The 20259-nt window shown below is 33.0% G+C and overlaps 1 protein-coding gene across 1 annotated transcript in view; it reads left to right on the forward strand.

Moving 5' to 3' along the window:
- Positions 1-4830: 4830 nt before the first annotated feature.
- LOC114324548 (inhibitor of Bruton tyrosine kinase) overlaps positions 4831-20259 on the forward strand; it is a 30262-nt gene continuing 14833 nt past the window's right edge. Inside the window, exons 1-7 of the mRNA XM_028272407.2 lie at positions 4831-4991; positions 8918-9259; positions 9875-10129; positions 13256-13431; positions 16969-17330; positions 18670-18914; positions 19087-19310. Of these exons, the coding sequence (XP_028128208.2) occupies positions 8920-9259; positions 9875-10129; positions 13256-13431; positions 16969-17330; positions 18670-18914; positions 19087-19310 (1602 nt within the window). The 5' untranslated portion in view covers positions 4831-4991; positions 8918-8919. The remainder of the gene's footprint in view (positions 4992-8917; positions 9260-9874; positions 10130-13255; positions 13432-16968; positions 17331-18669; positions 18915-19086; positions 19311-20259) is intronic.

Here is a 20259-nt window from a genome sequence, read left to right on the forward strand (position 1 = left end):
ACGTTTTTTCTTTTAAAAGAAGCGTCCTGCCGCTGTCTTTCGAATACCGTTTTCACAATTTAATTTAGTTTAAAATTTTCCGAGATATTCTATTTGTTTATAAGCCAAAAAATTGTTTATAATTTTAAAATATTCCTGAGGCCGTTTAAATAGTCCAATTTCAATTCTGTAAAGTACATTAGATGGGTATAGTATCTTTTTATGAAAAAATCGTAGTTATTCTTATGCATCATAATTATTGTTTATTATAGCGACCGTAAATTTTTAATTAACAATTCAATTGTTGCTAAACCGTTTATTCAATTTCCATGGGCTTCTGGAATTATAATCTATACGAAAAGGGCTTTCACATTACCAAGTTATTTAAATATTGATTAACAATTACTTTTCTAAAATTTTAGTTGAAAATTAAAGATTTTGTTGGAAAACCCCGCTTTTTCCGGGGAAAGTTTTCATCGAACTGAATCGGGAAAAACACGCCTCTGTAAAGTTAAAATCTTTGGAGTTATAGAGCAAGAATTGAAAAAAAAACACGATTTTCGGGCGCCATTTTGTTTATAAAAAAAGTAGCACACTATCTGCGGACTTTGCATACCTATATTATTAATACATACAATCATAAGATTCGATTCCAGCAATAAAATTGCTGGTAAATAACTTTTCCTTGTATTTTGAGAGTATTAGTATTTTTGTCTTATTCCCAATTTGTAAATTTATAAATTTTGTCCCTATTTGTAAATTAATTTAAGTTGATTAGGGTCCTGAATGAACAGTATACCTGCTGGTCAATTTAATGTTTCCACTTTCTTTTTTGTATTTTTTTGCTTTTTATTTATTAGTATCTACATACCTATGTATGTATGTATGTGCGTGCATAGTGTATTATGTGCTCACATGTACATACATAATGTTATTGTTATTATATTTGGGGTATTATAGCAAACAGTAATTTATTATCTATCGTGGCTGAATGGATCAAGCAATCCAAAGCCAATAATAAATGAAAAAAATAGTCTAATTAAAAAGATGAGCATTAATAATGGGTATTGTCACCTCTGGTCCTTAGGACATTTGGAGCTGCTTCGGCAATCGGAGAAAAATTTCGGAGAATTTTTTCACTTCTGACAATTTTTTTATATTCTTTGGGTCATTATGAGCAAAAAAGGTCTCTTGTGATTTTTCTTTAAAATTGATTGTTGTTGAGTTATATGCGATTCAACATTTGAAAAACGCGAAAATGCATAGCCATTTTCAAGGCTTCACTCAGTTAAAAATTATTATAGACCAGGGCGGATCTGTTTTGAGATGGATGTAAGAGGTGGCATTCGGATTTTTGCAGATAAAGTTAGATGACAACTTCAGTAATTACAATTGACTTATGCTCCTTCTCAAATATGCACGGAACATTAAAAAAAATTAAAATATTTAAAAATTTCGAAAACCATAGATTTTTTTCGACTTTCATTACTTATAACTTTAAAACGATTAATTTTGGAACAAAGTTGTAGAGAAATAAAATAAGATAATTGAACTTTGTATGATATACGTCTGGTTTAAAATGTCTTAAATTATTACCCTTTCTGCAAAATAGCAATAAATACAAAATAAGGGAGCAAAATAAGCCTGTTCTTATTCAATGTTTTTCAACAACTTTGGTTGCACTTAGAACCTTCATAATTCGCTTAGAAAATTCTTACAACATACTTAATCCGTCCACCAAATTTCATAAAAATCGAAAAAATAGATTTTGCATAATAATTTTGCAATATAATTTTTTTTTTTAAAAGTTCAAAATTTAAAATTTTAAAAAATAGCTTCAGAACAACATAAAGTTCAAATATTTTAAAAACTTTCTGAACAAAAAGTAGACCATTTAGAACTTTGCTAATTTTTTTCCATATCAAGAGGCCCTATACCTATCTAATACACTTTACAGAATTAAAATTGGATTATTAAAGCGGCCTCAGCACTGTTTTAAAGTTATACACATTTTTTTTGGCTTATAAACAAATATAGTGAGGATGTTTGAGTTGGAATAAATTCATTTTCTCGAGAATGGGCGACTCTGGAGATAAATCCCGAAATAGGTCGATTTTTATATTTAAATTATAATTTTTTGGCATATATATAAAAATAGTGACGTCATCCATCTGGGTGTGATGACGTAATCAATGATTTTTTTAAATGCTAATAGGGGTCGTGTGCTAGCTTATTCGAAAGGTTATTCAATTCTCTATTCATTAATATACACATTTACATAATTGTTTATACAGGGTGCCCAAAAAAAAAATTTTAACTAATTGAGACAAAAAGAAGAAAGTATATAATTTATTTAATTCGAAATACATTTTACTGTTGTCTTAAAACAGAAAAAAATGTTTATTTGATAAATAACTGAAAAATGAATTTATTCCAACTCAAACGTCCTCGCACTGTATTTGTTTATAAGCCAAAAAATTGTTCATAACTTTAAAACAGTGCTGAGTGTATTAGATAGGTAGAGCGCCTCTTTATATGTAAAAAAATTAGCAAACTTCTAAATAGCCTATTTTTTGTTCAGAAAGTTTTTAAAAAATTTTAACTTTTTTAAAAAAATTTAGATTGCCAAATTATTATGCAAAATTTATTAAGTCGATTTTAATGAAATTTGGTGGACGACTTAAGTATGTTGTAAGAATTTTCTAAGCGAATTACGAAGGTTCTTAGTGCAACCAAATTGGTTGAAAAACATTGAATAAAAACAGGCTTATTTTGGCCCCTTATTTTGTATGTATTACTATTTTCCAGAAAGGTTAATAATCTAAGACATGTCTAACCGGACGTATATGATACAAAATTCAATTATCTTTATTTTGTTCCCTACGACTTTTTTCCAAAATGAATCGCTTTAAAGTTATAAGCAAAGAAACTAGAAAACAACTGATGTTTTTCGAAATTTTTACATATTTTAATTTTTTTATTAATGTTCCGGGCATATTTGAGAAGGAGCATAAGTCAATTATTATTATTGAAGATGTCACCTAACTTTATCTGCAAAAATCCGAATGCCACCTCGCACATCCAAAAATAGACGTTTTTTCACAGATCCGCCCTGGTCTATTATTATTAGATATGAAATTCAGAAAGTTACGAAATCAAAAAACCACCCCGCCCCACAAGATCCTGGAGAAATTTTTGTCATTATTTTATTACTAAGCTGTTATCTTTAATCATTAACAATGAGCGCTGAGCGCATATTAGCCGGCCGTCAATGGTGAGTGCAAGTGAGATGCGCCATTGGACGGCCGTCCAATGGGGCGTCTCTTTAATTAAATTTTTAAATGAAATTGAAATGGAAATGAAATTGAAATAAAATTTTTATTTTTGGTTAGTCAAATATTGTCTAAAATTGAAAAGCAAAACTTTTACGTTTTATATTTTTTTTTTGTAGGAGTAATATCTCTCGCGTTAAGGCTGATTTATCTTACGACGTGGAGGTGGACGACACGGCTGTCTTACGGGACACCGTTGAAGAATCATTGTCTGATATACAAAAAAAAAGAATGTGTGTGTACTTTGTACGCACGTAAGAAGTTATACTTCTATTATAATATAATTTCAACGAAATAAATATACCTACTTAACAGTTACCATACAAAAAATTAACAATAATTACCAAAAATGAACCAAAATGCCAAATATTAAAAAAATATATGAATCGTCCGGGATTTGAACCCGCAATCTCGCGATTTTTTTATCTTTGGTCCAATGCTCTATCAACAAGGCCATCAAGCCGCATGCAATTTACATTTCAGATATACATAATTATACATCACGGTGACAAGTGAAATATAAAAATAGATGTTTTATTATTTTACGCCCAAGGAAGACAAATCCAAAGACACAAAATTATAATAAAAAACCTTTTAAACCACCTTTTTCAAATTGCGCAAGTTGTATTATTAATATTAATGTTAATAAATGAAATATAAATATTTTAACGTTTCACAATTTGGCAATTCACTTATAACTGCAGTGCCTTAAAAATTTTAAAGCATTAGTGCCTTAAAGTAGAATTTTTAACGCTCCTAAAATATATTTAAAAACGCTAATATATTCTTGCCACACCTTTTCTGGACTGATACATACATAAATTAAATCATTTTGAAGTATAACTTCAAAAATATAATATGAAAACTATTTAAAAAGGCAGTATAACTATTAACTAACCTTTGTTGTTTCTCTTCCCACAAATTTTAAAACGCAACAACCATACATAACCAAACTGTCAACCGTCCAAACCACAGCTGCCATATTGGATAATTTTTGACATGTAATTTGAACATCCAATCAGAACAAAGTTATAATGCGCATGCGCCGGGATCGTAGGTTTTAACATATAAAAATTCACCCTCATATCGCGCGTAAAGAAGTATAACTTCAAAAAATATTGGATAGTTTATTGTACAACGGAACGCGGCGATATCGGGGACGTGCGCCGTCGATTATTCTACGCCCCGTGTTGTCCACGTCCCGTTGTAAGATAAGTCAGCCTTTATAGGCAAAAATATGAGGGCAAAAAGAAAAGATTTTCGATTTTGTTCACATTTTGTTAAAAAAAATTAGCATGGCTTGTGACTGGCTCATATCGTGATTATTGACATAAGATACATCCTGAACTGATTCCTGTAAAAAATAGACTCCTAGAGAAAAAATTCCCATTATGGTCTGATTTTCGACAGATTTCGCCTGGACTCAGGATCAGTAGACACTTCCATTTTGACCTTATGCCTTATGAAGTTATGAATGATGTAAGATGTAAGATATAGTTGACACTTGACTTGACAGATTAGTGTACAGCTGGAATCTGTTCACTAAATTTAAAAATTTATAAAAATATACATTGTTTTTAATACTAAAATCTTGTGTAATTTTGTGTTAATTTTTAGTGTGATTTACTTCCACAGTAAAAATTTTGAAAAACAAAATAGAAATAATAAGAATTTTTACAGGTAAACTGGAAATCATCCTTTAATTTTGATAATAAATCAATTGTGATTGCAATTCATGTTATTTTTAACATTAAAAACTCTGTATTTTCAATATAATTGTGATTCTAGTTGTGAACCCCAGTTCCTTTGATATAGAATGAACCAACCAATGTAAATCAACAATCCATGCAGACTTAATCACAGATGCTATATCTGTTACTTTCTTTTGTACAGCCCCACAGCTGTATCAACGAATATACCGGGTGGTGAATTGGAAAACGGGCCATAGGAAACTCACTGTAAAATTCTAAACTGTTGAATTCCTGCTTCCCTAATTATTTTACATCAAAATACATTAGAAAATATTTGTAGAGGATTGAAATCTGTATTGAAAGCAACTGTTAAAATTGTTCTATGAATTAAGTAAACATATTCCAAAATTTTGTAAAAATGTAATACATTTTTCAGTTTTGCAGCCCAAAATTGGCCACACACAGTGCAATAATGTGTCACAATGAAGTTATTATTTTCACATTTTTGAACTGTCAATATTTTTATTTTATCATTTATTGTTTAAAAACAATACAGTTGATAAGATACCCTCAGTTGCGGAGAAAGTATTAATAATAAAGATTTTTTATTCAGTCAATGGTGTGAGCACCGTCAGTTAAATAGTAACGTGTGGCCTAACTTTTACACACATACCTAATGTGGCAAATGTATTTTATTTTTCAAAATTTTGGAATGCATTTAAATCGTAGAACAATTTTAACTTTTAATTTTAATACAGATTTTAATTCTCTACAAATATTCTCTCATGACTTTTGATGGAAAATAATTAGGGAAGCAGGAATTCAACAGTTTAGAATTTTACATTGAGTTTCCTATGCCCCGTTTTACGATTCACCACCCAATATAGACTCTCTTAGCATCTATATTCGTTGGCTGTATCCCATATGTCCATATCGGTTTAAGGACTTGCTTATACAATAACAATTTGTTGTAACTAGACAGAATGGATTTTTTCCCATTAAACAGTACATCTTTCTGACTGAACTAAATATCTAATTCTTCCTTGTTTTCTTAATATGTGCTTTTCAACATAGTTTTGAGTCTAATGGCATACCCAAATATTTTGCGGTATTTGGTTTGTTTTTTTTTATTAAGTGAACCGCATCAAGCATGAACGGTTATTGGCGGGGGAGAGTTGTACCTAAAATCAGATGTTCGCTTATGACAACTAATTACAATTGAGAACTTAAGTCTATTTTTATATTAGATTGTACAATTTAGTTAGTTTCAGAAACTTAGTCACTTTATCACAATTACTATAGTTCAGAGCACTTTTCAGATCACTTGGTAAATCACTTTGAAGTCGTTCCAGGTGATAGAGTGTGCAACTAACAATAATGTGTTCAATTGTCAGAGGAATATCACAAACATAGCACAGTTTTTGTTGTTCTTTCTTCATTAGGTACTAATGGGTTAGCCTGGTATGTTTTATTCTCAAGCGGTGTTGTATGACTTGATCTCATTGTTTTTGTGGCATTATCCCTTTTGGTGAAAAATTTGGATTGATGCGTTGTAGTTTGTTGTCGTCAAGTTTTTTCCATCTTTTGAGCCATATTCTCATTGAAAATTCTTTGATGGTGTTTTGAATGTCGGAATGAGCAATTTCAATGGTTGTTGCTTAGTGATGGTAAAATAAGTAATGTTTTTCCGATCGGGAATAATTGATGGACCCCTATAGTTAGAAGTACCACCTGTCATTTTGTCAAATTTAATCTGCTATTCTTTTTCTCATAGGCATCTTTCACTGCGTCACAGTTTTTCGCTTTCTTTCGAACACATTATATTGTATGTGGCAGAAAAAAAGGCAAATCCGTGATTACAGACATTTATAACATTTATTCTAGTTGTTGATAAAGGGTGCTATAATCGAAAAAAATATTTATGAATTATATAATATATATACGAATATAATCTGTATAATTTATAAGGCTATACGCATATAAGACACAATTGATTTGTTTATGCCAAATCGCAAATAAAATGTGACAACTGTCAGATTTAACTAAAATGTCATGTTAGAATAAATGCTATAAATGTGTATTCTCACGGACTTACCTTTTTTTTCTATCATTAGTGACGCACTGAGAAATGCCTATGAAAAGAACCATATCTTTTTTTTTTATTTAAATTGATCTTTCATTTCAATTTTAATTTGGGTAGGTCCGACTCAGTTTATTTAAAAGTAAATCGTTGATCTAGTAATTAGCAAATTAGCTGGATAATGTCAAGAGTTGAAACTGGTTTTTTAAATAATTGATAAATATGAAATATAAATGTTTGGAAATATAAATGTTCTTCGTGTATAAAAACAATATTTGTAATCAAACTATTGATAATTTGGAAAATGTACTTACAGCGATTAACAGACCACTATACATTGCTTCTATATATTGCGGTTAATTATTTAAATTTCCACTTTTTCTACTCAAAAATTGAAGACCCTGATGCAAGAAGGGGATAAGTAACAATATGTAAATTTTACATAAGAAGCAAAAAAAGTTTTATTTTTTAATTTAAAATTTATGTTGTTCATGAAGTAGGGCCGAACTAATACAACAGGTATATATGATTTTGCCGCCATTCTACAGCCAAACAACAATGCTATTAAGGAAAAAAATGTTGGTGCAATAATAGGATAAGTTTAAGCCTTTTTTGTACTGTAGTTTACAGCAGGTGCAAAAAGGGGATAAGTTACATTAAAACCCATTTTCAGACGAAATACTTTATTATTAAAACCTCCATATTTTACTAAACCGTACCTCTCGTACTAGCACTATGTACTATGTTAACTCTCCAACAGTTTCTCGGTGACTACATGACTTAGATCGCGTTCGTGGCTCGTGCAGATACCGGTACCTTTCCCAATCGCAGCAAGCCACAGGTGCAATAGTGGGACAGAATAACACATATAAAAATTAACTCAAAATTTGGTGCAAGAATGGGATAAGTTACACATTTCTTATACTGTTCTTGCACCAGACCATACCAGAGGATAAGTAGTTTTCTCTTATAATTTCAGTATCTATTACCTATACATATCCTATACTTGCGCCAGGCAAGAACAGTTACTTTTTCAACCTAAATAAGCACTTATCTCGTTTTTGCAGAATTTGGTACTTATCCCCTTCTTGCACCAGGGTCTTCAATTATAAAAGTTGTGGAGCTCAAAATATTTCATCTTGTCTTCCTGAACTTTCAGGACCGGATCTGTGGTTTATATTTGCCGTATATCTAAGGTATTTGGTTTCTGTTTATACTGACTGGAATATGTTGTTCTCTTTTGTTAGTAAAATTGAGATGAATATATTTTGTTTCATTCAATTTGATATGCCATTGTCTGCTCTAGATGTTAATTTGTTCAAGAGAATTTTATAGCATGATTGCTGCTTTCTCATTGTTTTTTTCAACTGCTAAAATGCATGTGTTGTCTGGAAATGTCGCAGTTGTGTTAGGTTCTAATATCGCGGGGATAGCACTGGCCGCAGTACACTTCCTTGTGGAACTCCAGCTTTAACGGGTCTTAATTCTGAATATGCTTCCTCATTTTTATCTGTTTCAAGTTATCTGTCGGATAACTGTCTAGTAGTTGAAAATATTGTTTTGGTAAGTGGCATGATTTGTGGCATGTGGCATGTTTTGGTAAGTGGCATCTCTTTGTATGATATAATCCGTCATGCTGTACTTTGTCAAAATCCTGCTCTTCATCGAGAAAAATTACAAAACATACTTTTCCTTCTTCTAGAGCTTTTTCTACTATATCTGTTATTTTACATATGCACCTGATCTATCATTGAGTCGCTTTCTCTAAAAGCAAACTGGAACTGTAAACTGGAAATCAGGCTTTTAGTTTTAATAAAAATTAATTGTTATTCTAGCTATGAACCCCAGTTCCTTTGATAGAGAATGTACCAATCAATGTAAATCAACAATCCATGGAGATGTAATCACAGATGCTATATCAAAAAGAAGTATCTCAGACCAAGACTTGTGTTCTTTTCTCAATTTCGTGTGCAGTAGATGTGAATCTGTGATCGATTCCTCAGGTAGAACTGCCTTGCATGTTGCTGCTTCCTGTGGAAGACTGAATCTTGTAAGATGGCTTATTCTGAACAGACATGCAGATATTCATGCGAAGGATCGCGAATCGTCGTACACTGCCTTACACAGAAGTATATTTTATGGAAAGATAGATGTAGCGGTAGAATTAGTTAAATTAGGTATGTACCAATCACATTCATTCATTAAGCCTTACAATCCCTAGGGATTATAGCTAAGACCATGGCATTCAACATATTATTCTTGGGTGAGGTTGATTACTCCTCTATGTCATTTATAGTTTGCTGTGTGTTCTTTCTGTTCTTGCACTGAACTGTGCAGTTTGGTGCAGTATTTAACATTTCTTGCTCTTATATCTTCTTCTACATAATCCAGCCATTTTCTTCTAGGCTTTCCTCTACACCTGGGCTCTAGTGGTGTCCAGTTAGTTATCCTTCTTAACATATCTGAGTGTGGTCGCTTCTGTATATGTCCTCTCCATTCTAATAGAAGAGATTTGATGTATCTGACTATATTTTTCCCTTTAATTCTTCTTCAATTTCGGCATTTGTTTTCATTCTCATTTCTCCCTCTCTTGTTACATTGTGTCCCAGTATCATTCTCATGATTTTTCTTTCAAATTTTAGAAGGCCATCTTCCACTTTCTTGTTATTCGTTGTTATTTCCATTCCATATGTAATAACAGGTCTTATTAAGATTATCATTCAACTAAATAAGTAATTCCAATTTTTGAACAGTAATAGAAGCATTCTAGTGATATTTTTGTATAATTATAGGGGCAAATACAAGTGACTTAGACCTGGACTACCTCACATCATTAGAGCATGCTATGAAAGATGGTCTTAAGCCGGAGGCTGGAATTAGCGGTGGTGAACTATATTCCTGGGGTTCTAATAACAATAACCTGTTGGGGCCCCAACAAACTAAACAAAGCCCAGATTTGCTAGATTCTTTTCACAGAGAGTACCCTGGTGAATATGCCAAACAGATCTGTATAGCTCAGTTCCACAGTACCATTGTAACAGTTTCAGGTATGGGTTTCAATTTTTGATATAAAAAATTAGTAAGGTTTAAAACAGACGAACCAATCCTTCATTTGGCAAAGACAGAATATTCAATTAAATTAAAAGCAGCTAAAAGTAGTCACTTCATGAGACAGTTAAACGAATCATCAAATAAAATGAAATGTATTTGGCATTTAGTAAATTTAACAGTCGGGAAACAAAATAACTCAAAAGTACCTAGTGATGATAATAATAATTTAGCAGACAAATTTAACCACCATTTTGTTGAAATGGCTCCAAAGTTACGTGCCGCTTTGGATCCTACTAAAATAGGCGGGTTCACATCAGCATCAAAAAAACCGTAATAGTTGTTCTATGTTTCTATATCCAACTAACCCACAGGAAATAACTAGATAGTCGGAAGTTTTAAATCCAAACACAGTTGTGGCTTTGATCAGATTTCCCCTAAGTTATTAAAACAATGCATTCACGCTCTCGCAGATCCACTGGCGGATATTTGTAATGCCTCGTTTCAACAAGGAATATTTCCTAGTATGTTTAAACTATCTATTGTAATCCCTTTATTCAAAAGTGGTGGTATAGATGACCTTAACAACTACCGTCCCATAAGTCTCTTATCTGTGTTTTCAAAGATAATTGAAACTCTGGTTTATACTAGAATGAACGCATTCCTAAAAAAGCATAGTGTCTTGCATAATTTTCAACATGGTTTTACATCTTCTAAGTCTACAACTACAGCTCTTGCAAATTTCGTCAGCTTAGTGTTGGATGCTTTGGACAGACGAGAGAAGGCATGTGGTTTATTTCTGATTTGTCCAAGGCTTTTGACACTTTGGATCATAATTTGTTGCTAATAAAACTTGAGGGGATTGGTATTCGTGGTGTAGTTCTAAAATGGTTTACTTCCTACCTAGAGAATATAAGACAAAAAAAGTTAACATCTAATGGACTTGTAAACGAATCAAACACATTGGATATCCATTATGATGTCCCTCAGGGTAGTGTATTGGGTCATCTACTTTTTATAGTGTTTATTAATGATATAGCTTTGGTAACTAATTCACTGACTGGAGTTAACATCATCAGTTATGCGGATGATACCAACATTCTAGTCACAGGAACATCTGATCAAAATTTGCAAAATAAAACTACACAGATACTATCCACCATCAACAGTTATTTCTTATCCAACAAACTAGTTTTGAATGAAGAGAAATCAAAATATATGATTTTCACGTCAAATAATTTATTAAACCATCAAGCCACTATACAAGAAGCAATAGATAAAACAGACTGCACGAAGATGCTGGGGGTGCTTTTAGACAGTAATTGTAAATGGTCAAACCACATTTCTAATTTGAAATCCAGATTAAGTAGCGCATGTTATGCATTGAGAATTCTTTCACGTCTCTTTAATACATCAATATTAAAAACAGTATACTTTGCCCATTTTTACTCAATAGCCAAATATGGCATTGAAGTCTGGGGTTGTACCTCTGAATTAGAGCAGATATTCGTACTTCAGAAAAGAGCTATTAGTATAATGTATAAAATGAAATTTAGAGATTCCTGTAGAGGCATCTTTAGACAAAACAATATTCTTACAATTCCCGGTCTGTATATATTTTCGTGTATAATGTATTTACATTGCAAATTTTATGAATTTAATAAATTTCAATTTAACCATCTTTATTCAACAAGATTTAGAGACAATCACTTTATGCTTCCACAACATCGTTCTGTTTTGTTGGAAGGTAGCACACATTATGAAGCCATAAGTTTCTTTAACAAATTGCCAAAATACCCTATTCCACGAACATACGCCTGTTTTGGATTACTTCGACAACGAATATTTTACTGTGCAAAATAAGAAGAACGAAAGTAAATTGCAAATTACATTGTTGTCTATTGGAATAATTATTAGCGCCATTTACTTTCGTACTTCTTATGTTGCACAGTAAAATATTCGTTGTCGAAGTAATCCAAAACAGGCGTATGTTCGTGGAATGGCCCATAGATATACGAATGAATTTACATCAGCCAAACTTTCGGAGGTGTGTACATCAATACATTTGTGAGCTAGAGCCATATTCTAAAAATAACTTTTAAGTATGTTTTATCGTATTTATTAATTTATATACTTTTAAGATGTATGTCTGTAACTTTGAGTTGTCTCATACATGTACTTTGTATTTGTATGTCGCATGCGCATGTGATCAATAAATTTGACTTGACTTGACTTGGATCTGCATCGCTACTCTGTGGATCCACAAAGTAGCTTCCGATGATTAGCCGTAAATTCTTATGTAAATTAAAAGTACCATTCCCAACGAACTGTCAATACTGATGGAATGGGCATGAAGCGAATTTAATGCGGCCAGGATGAGAGAGCGTAGTCAGGGAAGGATGGAAGATAATCGCCATCTTTCATAAACAAAAAATTGATAGTTGTAGTCAGGGTTGCCAGATTTTGGTTCCCACAATTTTGGAGTAATTTGAAAGCGTCTAGGGGAATTTTGGGAGGGGGGGGAATTATGGAGGATTTTAAGGGGTCATGGTAAATTAGATTTGCGAATACACATAGAACTGTATATTATACTCTCATATAATCGAAGACGATAGGACCTATGAATTATTTCCAGGGCCGTCTGTTGATAAGTAGTATAATTTTGGTTTACTGTTATCTACATTTGACTACTAATTTATTAAAATGCGGCAAAAATTTAAATTTGGGGGGGATTTGAGCTTCAATATAAGGGAATATCAGTTTCTAAGGAGGGGTTTATAAAATCACATCTGGCAACTCTGGTGGTAGTTGTAGCAAATTTTCCCTGACAAATCATCTGTCTCTCTAGGACCTCTCTCTTGTATATTGGCCGCAATCTCGCTTCACTGGTTGAATAGGACGGGGCCATTCCATCAGTATTGAGAGTTCGTTGGACATTCCACACGAGCGAAAGTGGCTGGCCACGGTCGGCGATCCTCGCCCCTGTAGCATCAATTACAAAATCATTGGGGCTACAAAAATCGCCTGTTTCAGCCACTTTGTGGATTCACAGAGTAGCGATGCAGAGTGGTTAGTCTGTTCGAAACGTAAGTGATGACAATTCTTTAACGCCTTGAGGTTTTTAGGTAAAGCCTTAACTTGTGGCCACGGACAAGGAGGGAGGCTTGGACTTGGCGATGAAAAGACTGTAGTCACTCCCAAAGTTGTCAACTTTATCGGGCATCAAAAAGGGGAAGTTGTAACATGTAACCAAGCCAGTATATCAAGAGACCACAGTATTTTCTTGTGTTCAGATGGAAATGTAAATACAAACTTTATTATTTTATACATTTTTTTCGAATTTTTTTTATACGAAAAGAAATATACAAAGCACTATGTGAAATTGGAATTAGTGAAAAATTAATAAAGATGGTAAAAGTTACACTCAGAGAAACAGAGAACAGGGTTAAATTAAATGGAAAGGAAACAGATAAGTTTAAGGTCGGTGAAGGGGTACGACAAGGAGACCCACTGTCATCATTGTTGTTCAGTATCCTTCTTGAAATGGTCATCAGAGAAGCCGAAATTAACAGGACAGGACTTGTATACCAACGAAAACTCCAATGCTTGGCATTCGCTGATGATATAGTACTGATAGCCAGAAGTAAACAAGAATTAAAAGAAATATGTACTAAAAAGACTAGAGGCGATAGGAAGAGAGAAAGGGATATACATAAACGAAGAAAAGACTACATATATGGAATGGACAGAACGAGAATACACACAAGGACAATATCTGACAATAAGCACAGGAGCAAAAATATATACATTCGAAGAAGTAGAGAGATTCCAATATCTAGGAGCTACATTCACTAGGAGACCAAATATAAAAGAAGAAATCCAAGCGAGAATTATGGCTGGTAATCGTTGTATCTTTGCTCTAAATAACTTATTAAGAAATAAGAACATATCTAGAGGGGCTAAGATAAGAATATACAAGACAGTGATAAGACCTATTATAATATTGTATGTCAGTGAAACATGGACGTTGAACAAATCCGAGCAAGTCATGCAAAAAGTGTGGGAAAGAAAAGTCCTAAGAAAAATATTTTGCGGAAAGATATGGAATGGAATGTGGATAAGAAGACCAAATGTAGAACTGGAGAGGGTGTATGGTGAAGCAAACATAGTAGGGATCATAAAATCACAAAGACTGAGATGGTTGGGACATATCCAAAGGATGCCAAACACGAGACTTCCCAAAAGAATACTAACGGGAGGAATAGGAGGAAAGAAAAAGAAAGGTAGACCGAAAACCAGATGGAAGAAAGATGTTGAAAAAGACAGAAGAACTGAAAATCACAAATTGGAAAAATAAAGCAGCAAATAGGAGAGATTAGAAAGGAATAGTAAACCAAGCCAAGGCCTGGAGAGATAAATACATTTTTTTTATAAACATGTAAAGAGTTTATAAACAGACATTTTTTAGAAACAGAGGAGTAGTTAGCCCAATACTATTTGTAATATTTATCGGCGAAATTATTAAGAAATGCACAACAAGGGGGAAAAAGCTGAATGTAAGGTATAGAAATCTCGAAAGGAGTATTTGAAACCGAAAAAGAACTTAAGAATTTGAAAATACGGAAAGAAACTGAAACGGAATGAAGATAAATATTAATAAAAGAAGAAGTTATGCAGATTGGAGAAACAAGAGAAGAACTTAATATAGAAATTAAAGAAACAAAAATAGTTAATACTTTTAGATACTTACACTGGCGAAGCGTCCATGTTACCACTGTTACCATTGGTAACAGTTAAAAATCTTGCAACTAAATATTTTATGACTAATGCGAAATAATTCCATTTACCTATATTTGCACCAATAGAAATATATTATTGTACTATGTGTTAATAGTACCTAATTCAGTAAATAGCCAACTACTCGTAAACATACGCAAATATTGGCTAGTTTATGTGACTCAGTTGCACTTTATTATACTCTGTTACCAGTCTCATTTGTGGTTACAATGGTTATATCCTCGCTGTCGCTCGGGACCGGCTAGTGTCTGAACAGTTTGAAGGAGCAACGGCGTGAGTGCGCTGTGTATATCAGTATCCCTGTTACCAGATTTGAATTTGGTTACAGTACCTATAAAAAGTGTGCGTGCAGTTAACCATGGATGAGTGTCGCTGCGTAATCGATCAACTACTTGAAAGTAATTCTCCTTGTATAATTTTGAAGAAAAAAATGAGATTATAGAAAATGATTATTTTAAATAATTTTAAAAAGGAATCAAAAAAAGTAGTTCGATATTTTAAATTTAGTTGGTACAGTGAAAATCCTTGGTTATGTGGTTGCAAGAAAAACAGACTGTATTATTGGCCATGTCTTCTGGTTTCTACAGAAAAAATGGGTGGACCAGGTTCACGATTTAAATAGTTTTAGAGTTTTAAAAAGGAGACATGAAATTTCTCCGTTTCCTACATGTAAGATGTATACACCCAATTTGATTCAGTTTGGCAAAACAAGAATCGAAAGTTCTCTTAACCAAGCTTTTAAAGAAAATATTGCTAAACATAATGAGTTTGTTAAAAAATAGATAGGTATATTCTTAGCACACTTATAAGAGATACCGTATGTTTTTTGGCCAAAAAAGAATAGGCGTTTCGTGGTAATTTTGAGGGCGACGACTCTGACAGTCGAGGCAATTACAGGGAATTGTTAACATTAATTGCCAAAAAAGATCAAACATTTTGCAAACATCAAGAAACATCAACTGTTTTTTCGACAGTTTCAAGTGATATACAAAATGATATTATTGAAGCTATATATACATTTAGCCATATCTTCTTTTTTTTAAATAAGATTTTTTGCATGTGGTTTTGGTAACACTTTGGAAAAAGTCACGCGTCGCCACTGCATACTTAGGAGTAATAATAGAAGAAACAGGATCTCTTGAAGCAGAAATCAATAGCAGAGTAAAGAAAACGCTACACAGTGGTATCATACAACGAGAAAAAATTTATATGTAAAAAAGAAATATCACGGAATACAAAAATGAAAGTTTTCAAAACAGTTTATAGAAATGTTTTGACTTTTGACAGCGAATAATGGATACTAACGGAACGATAAAAGAGATACAGATACAGATTATAGTGATAAAGTGATAAAAAGAGTTAATCATCATAGTCATTTCATTAACATCTTACAGATGTGTTGTGGGTCATCATTGAGCTTCATTAGCTCGAATAGTTTGATTAATGATATTTTTCCACTGGTCGCGTTTTACATGTACTGCCTCAGTATATGTACTGTTTATTGAGAATCTTTTTCGTAATGTCCGCCAATCGCTGTAGAGATCTTCAACGTTGGCGTTAACTCATGAGGAGTTTATTTAACCACCAACTGAAAGATTCTACAGTTAACAGTACTAGAGAGACGTTGATTGGGTTTAATTTCATCTAGCATCGAGACATTCGATTAATGAATCAGAGCAGAAAGGTAAAGGTGAGATATTTTTGTCCTTCCTAAGAATTTGGGTAGTTTTGTAATTAATTACTACAGCTACTAAGACGATTTTATGTTGACATACTAACAGCAACAAGTAAGATAACATAATTAGGAAGAAAGACTCTGTCCATTAATCAAGTGAGGCTCGAAAGGGAGAGGAGGAGTCCATAAAAAATCACGAAATATCACAAGGGGGGAGGGGGGTGGAGTAATACATCACGTTTATTTATTTTGTCGGCAAAGGACGATGTACTGTGGACTATTAGTATGTTAAAATATTTCTGCATCTATATAAAACAAATTGTACTTCTAATAAATGTTCATATTTTTTAAATAAAACCTTTTTAGATCTACACTTGCGGCTTGAACACTTACCAAGTGCTTGGTCAAGTACCTCCACCTGAAAGATCCTTAGTTCCAAAACCGATAAAACACCTTTCAAAGGAAATATTAGGAGTGTGTTCTAGTCAGTATCATTCGGTAGCATGGGGCCCCGATGGCTTGTATACTTGGGGTCTCAACGCTGGCCAACTGGGAGTGAAGACTAACGAACAAAAGTCCAAATTCATAGCTGCCCCCAAGTTGATAACCATCGCTCAAGATGTTTCTATTAACCATGTAGCTAGCAGCAACGGGGCTATTGCTGTGTGTACCACCAATGGGGATATTTATGTCTTTCATGAGTATCTGTGTAGGAAAATTGCCTCAAGGTATGTAAATTGTTTATTTATTTATTACGTTAGTCAATGAGTGCAAAAACAGGATATTACCTCCGAATTCTATTATACTGCGTGGATTTTAATGAAATTTTGGGAATAACCTCTACTTATCTCCTAATTCAAAGTCGATGTGCGCTTTTATATTGGGGGTGGTTCCCACCCCTTCTTGAAGTGGATATTTTTTTGGTCAATACCATGTAGGTCTGGATCCCGCGTATGAAAAAAAAGTTGATTAATAGCAAGCTGAAAATTTGTTAATAGCTTAAGGCTGTCTAGTCGGATAAACTTTGATATATGGGAACACTGGAACAGGGGCAGTTTTAATTGTGGAACAGGTTAAAAATTTGGAACGGTCAGAATAGACTTAAACTCTCCGAACAGAGATTAAACTCTCATGCAAAAATCAGACTGCTATTTATCACCTGTCATAATTTCTGTCATTTGACATATTCTACATGTTCCACTCATTAAAACGCCCATTTGGTGATAAATAGCAGTCTGATTTTTGCATGAGAGTTTAATCTCTGTAAGTCTGTTCTGTCGGACAAAATACATGTGCCGTTTTCGTGGTCTGACAGTTCCCAATTTTTAACCTGTTCCACACTTAAAACTTCCCCTGTTCCAGTGTTCCCATATATCAAAGTTTGTCCGACTAGACACCCTTAAGCTATTAACAAATTTTCAGTTTGCTATTAATAAACTTTTTTTTCATACGCGGGATCCAGACCTAATGGAAAAGGCTAGAGAACAAATCTAAGCAAAAAGTCTTGTATATATTTTTTTGAGAACACGATACTTTTTGAGATATTCGTGGTTGACAATTGGCAATTTTCATTGAAAAATGTCACCTTTTCAGACGGTTTTTTGCGAATACCGTAAAAATTATGCATCTAACGAAAAAGACTATAGAAAACATTTTTGTAGCTTATGAAAAATCAAAAAGAAAAAGCCGTACATTTTTGTGCCTACTGTATCATTTTTTTCGCATCTCTTATCATTTTCGAGTTACTACATGAATAAAAAGGAAGATTTTCAAGAAAATTTAAAAATGCGCTCTATAATTTGATCTTATTTTTTTCAAAAATCATTTCTTTTAATCCCGTGCAACTTTTTTTGAACATAGAAATAACACTATAATAAAAGGTAATGTAGAAGGAAAACGATGCATTTAAATTCTGGTGGATGAGGGGTTAAATATACTGATATAGTGATATTTTGGAGTTTGGGGGGTTTTCTGGGTTCTGTAAAACCAGAAAACCTCCAGATCTATCTACATTATTAAAAATTTAAAGATTGGCTTAAGCCTATTTTAATGATAAAAGTTTTTTAGGCAGCTTAACTTTATTCAAGTTAGCATCGTGGGCGGGACATTGGATTCTTCCTTATTAGACAAAGAGCTGGCTAGAGAAATAAACTGTGAGTTGAAAGTGGCTGTACTAACCAGTGATGGAAACGTATTACTATGGCAAGGATCAGATCAGCAGTTGTGTCGGTGTATTTATTCGATAAACAGGGCCATAGTAATGAAACAGATAGAAATGAATCTCAATGAGCTCTTAATGGTGTCCAGAGATGGTAAGTAAAAAAGATATCAAGTTTTTTTTTGACTGGCCCACGTTTAATTCCTTTATTTTCGTCCATTGTTAACCATAGTTCGTTTTAAAATTTTAAGTTGCGCGATGTTATTGGTTTGTTCTATCTCCTAAATAAACTAAACCAAGAAACAAGTTGTTTTTAATTTTTTTAGGTGAAGCTTTCAAAGGCTTTATCAAACCCAGGAAGAAAAGAGTTACAAATCAAAATAAGATAACTAATTCGGTTGAAAAGAACCAAAAAACCCAGAAAAGCGCGTTTCACAAGTTTTTAGAAAAAGAAGATTGCGTAGTATTGTCTTTACAAAAAATAACAAAAATTCATCGCGCTCTGTCTATGATAAGTGACCTCAAAGGAAAAGATTTCGCAATTATACAGGTAAGTTCATTTAACATTATTCTTAATACTGATCTTAACAAATTGTTATTCCTATACATGTTTTTTGTTTTGTCATGTTTCTTGTGTCATATATCTGTCATTTGTCAGTCTTCTGTCAACTTTACGTCAAAACTAAATTGCTGTCGTCTGTCACATGACATCTGCTATGCAGTATTTTGTATAAGGTCTGTTCGTACAGGAATCAGAAACTATCACTGACTATCAGCAACTGCACGACGCATGCGTGTTTCAATATTAGCGTTCGCACAATTGAAACACGCATGCGTCGTGCAGTTGCTGATAGTCAGTGATTCCTGTACGAACAGACATATAGTAATTCGAATACCAATGTAAGTATATGTAGCGTATAGGGCTTTTCATCCATTGTCATTTGTTTCGAGCTTCTGTCATGTGTCACATAATATTAATATATCTACGTCATACGTCTTTGGTTTATGTCATTGGTATATACCAATAACGTATGACGTAGATATATTAATATGTGACACATGACAGAAGCTCGAAACAAATGACTGTGAATGAAAAGCCCTATAAAAATCGCCTTCATCTGTCACTTGTCACATCAAAACTTACAGTACTATGAAAATGATTTGCAAAGTACAGAAAGTATGTTATTCATAAATATTTAATATGGTTTGTTTTTAAACCAGGAGGAGTAAACTAAAAAGACAGATTCACACCCAAGATAGTTACTAGAAAAATCACCAAATTTCCTTTTTTGGTTGACCATATCGGCCTTCGACTGTAATCCATACATATTATATTATACTAATACGTTGCTAAAGAGTTGTAAAAACAAATGTTTTTTATATAAAAGTATACTAAAATCTAAAATTAAAGGAATAACCCAGAAAATACAAAAAGTCGCCGATATAACTTAATTAATCTATGAAATGCCAGTAGTGTCAAAATTGCAAAAATGTCATTA

Source organism: Diabrotica virgifera, chromosome 8 (genome assembly GCF_917563875.1).
Source record: "Diabrotica virgifera virgifera chromosome 8, PGI_DIABVI_V3a".
NCBI lineage: Eukaryota > Metazoa > Arthropoda > Insecta > Coleoptera > Chrysomelidae > Diabrotica > Diabrotica virgifera.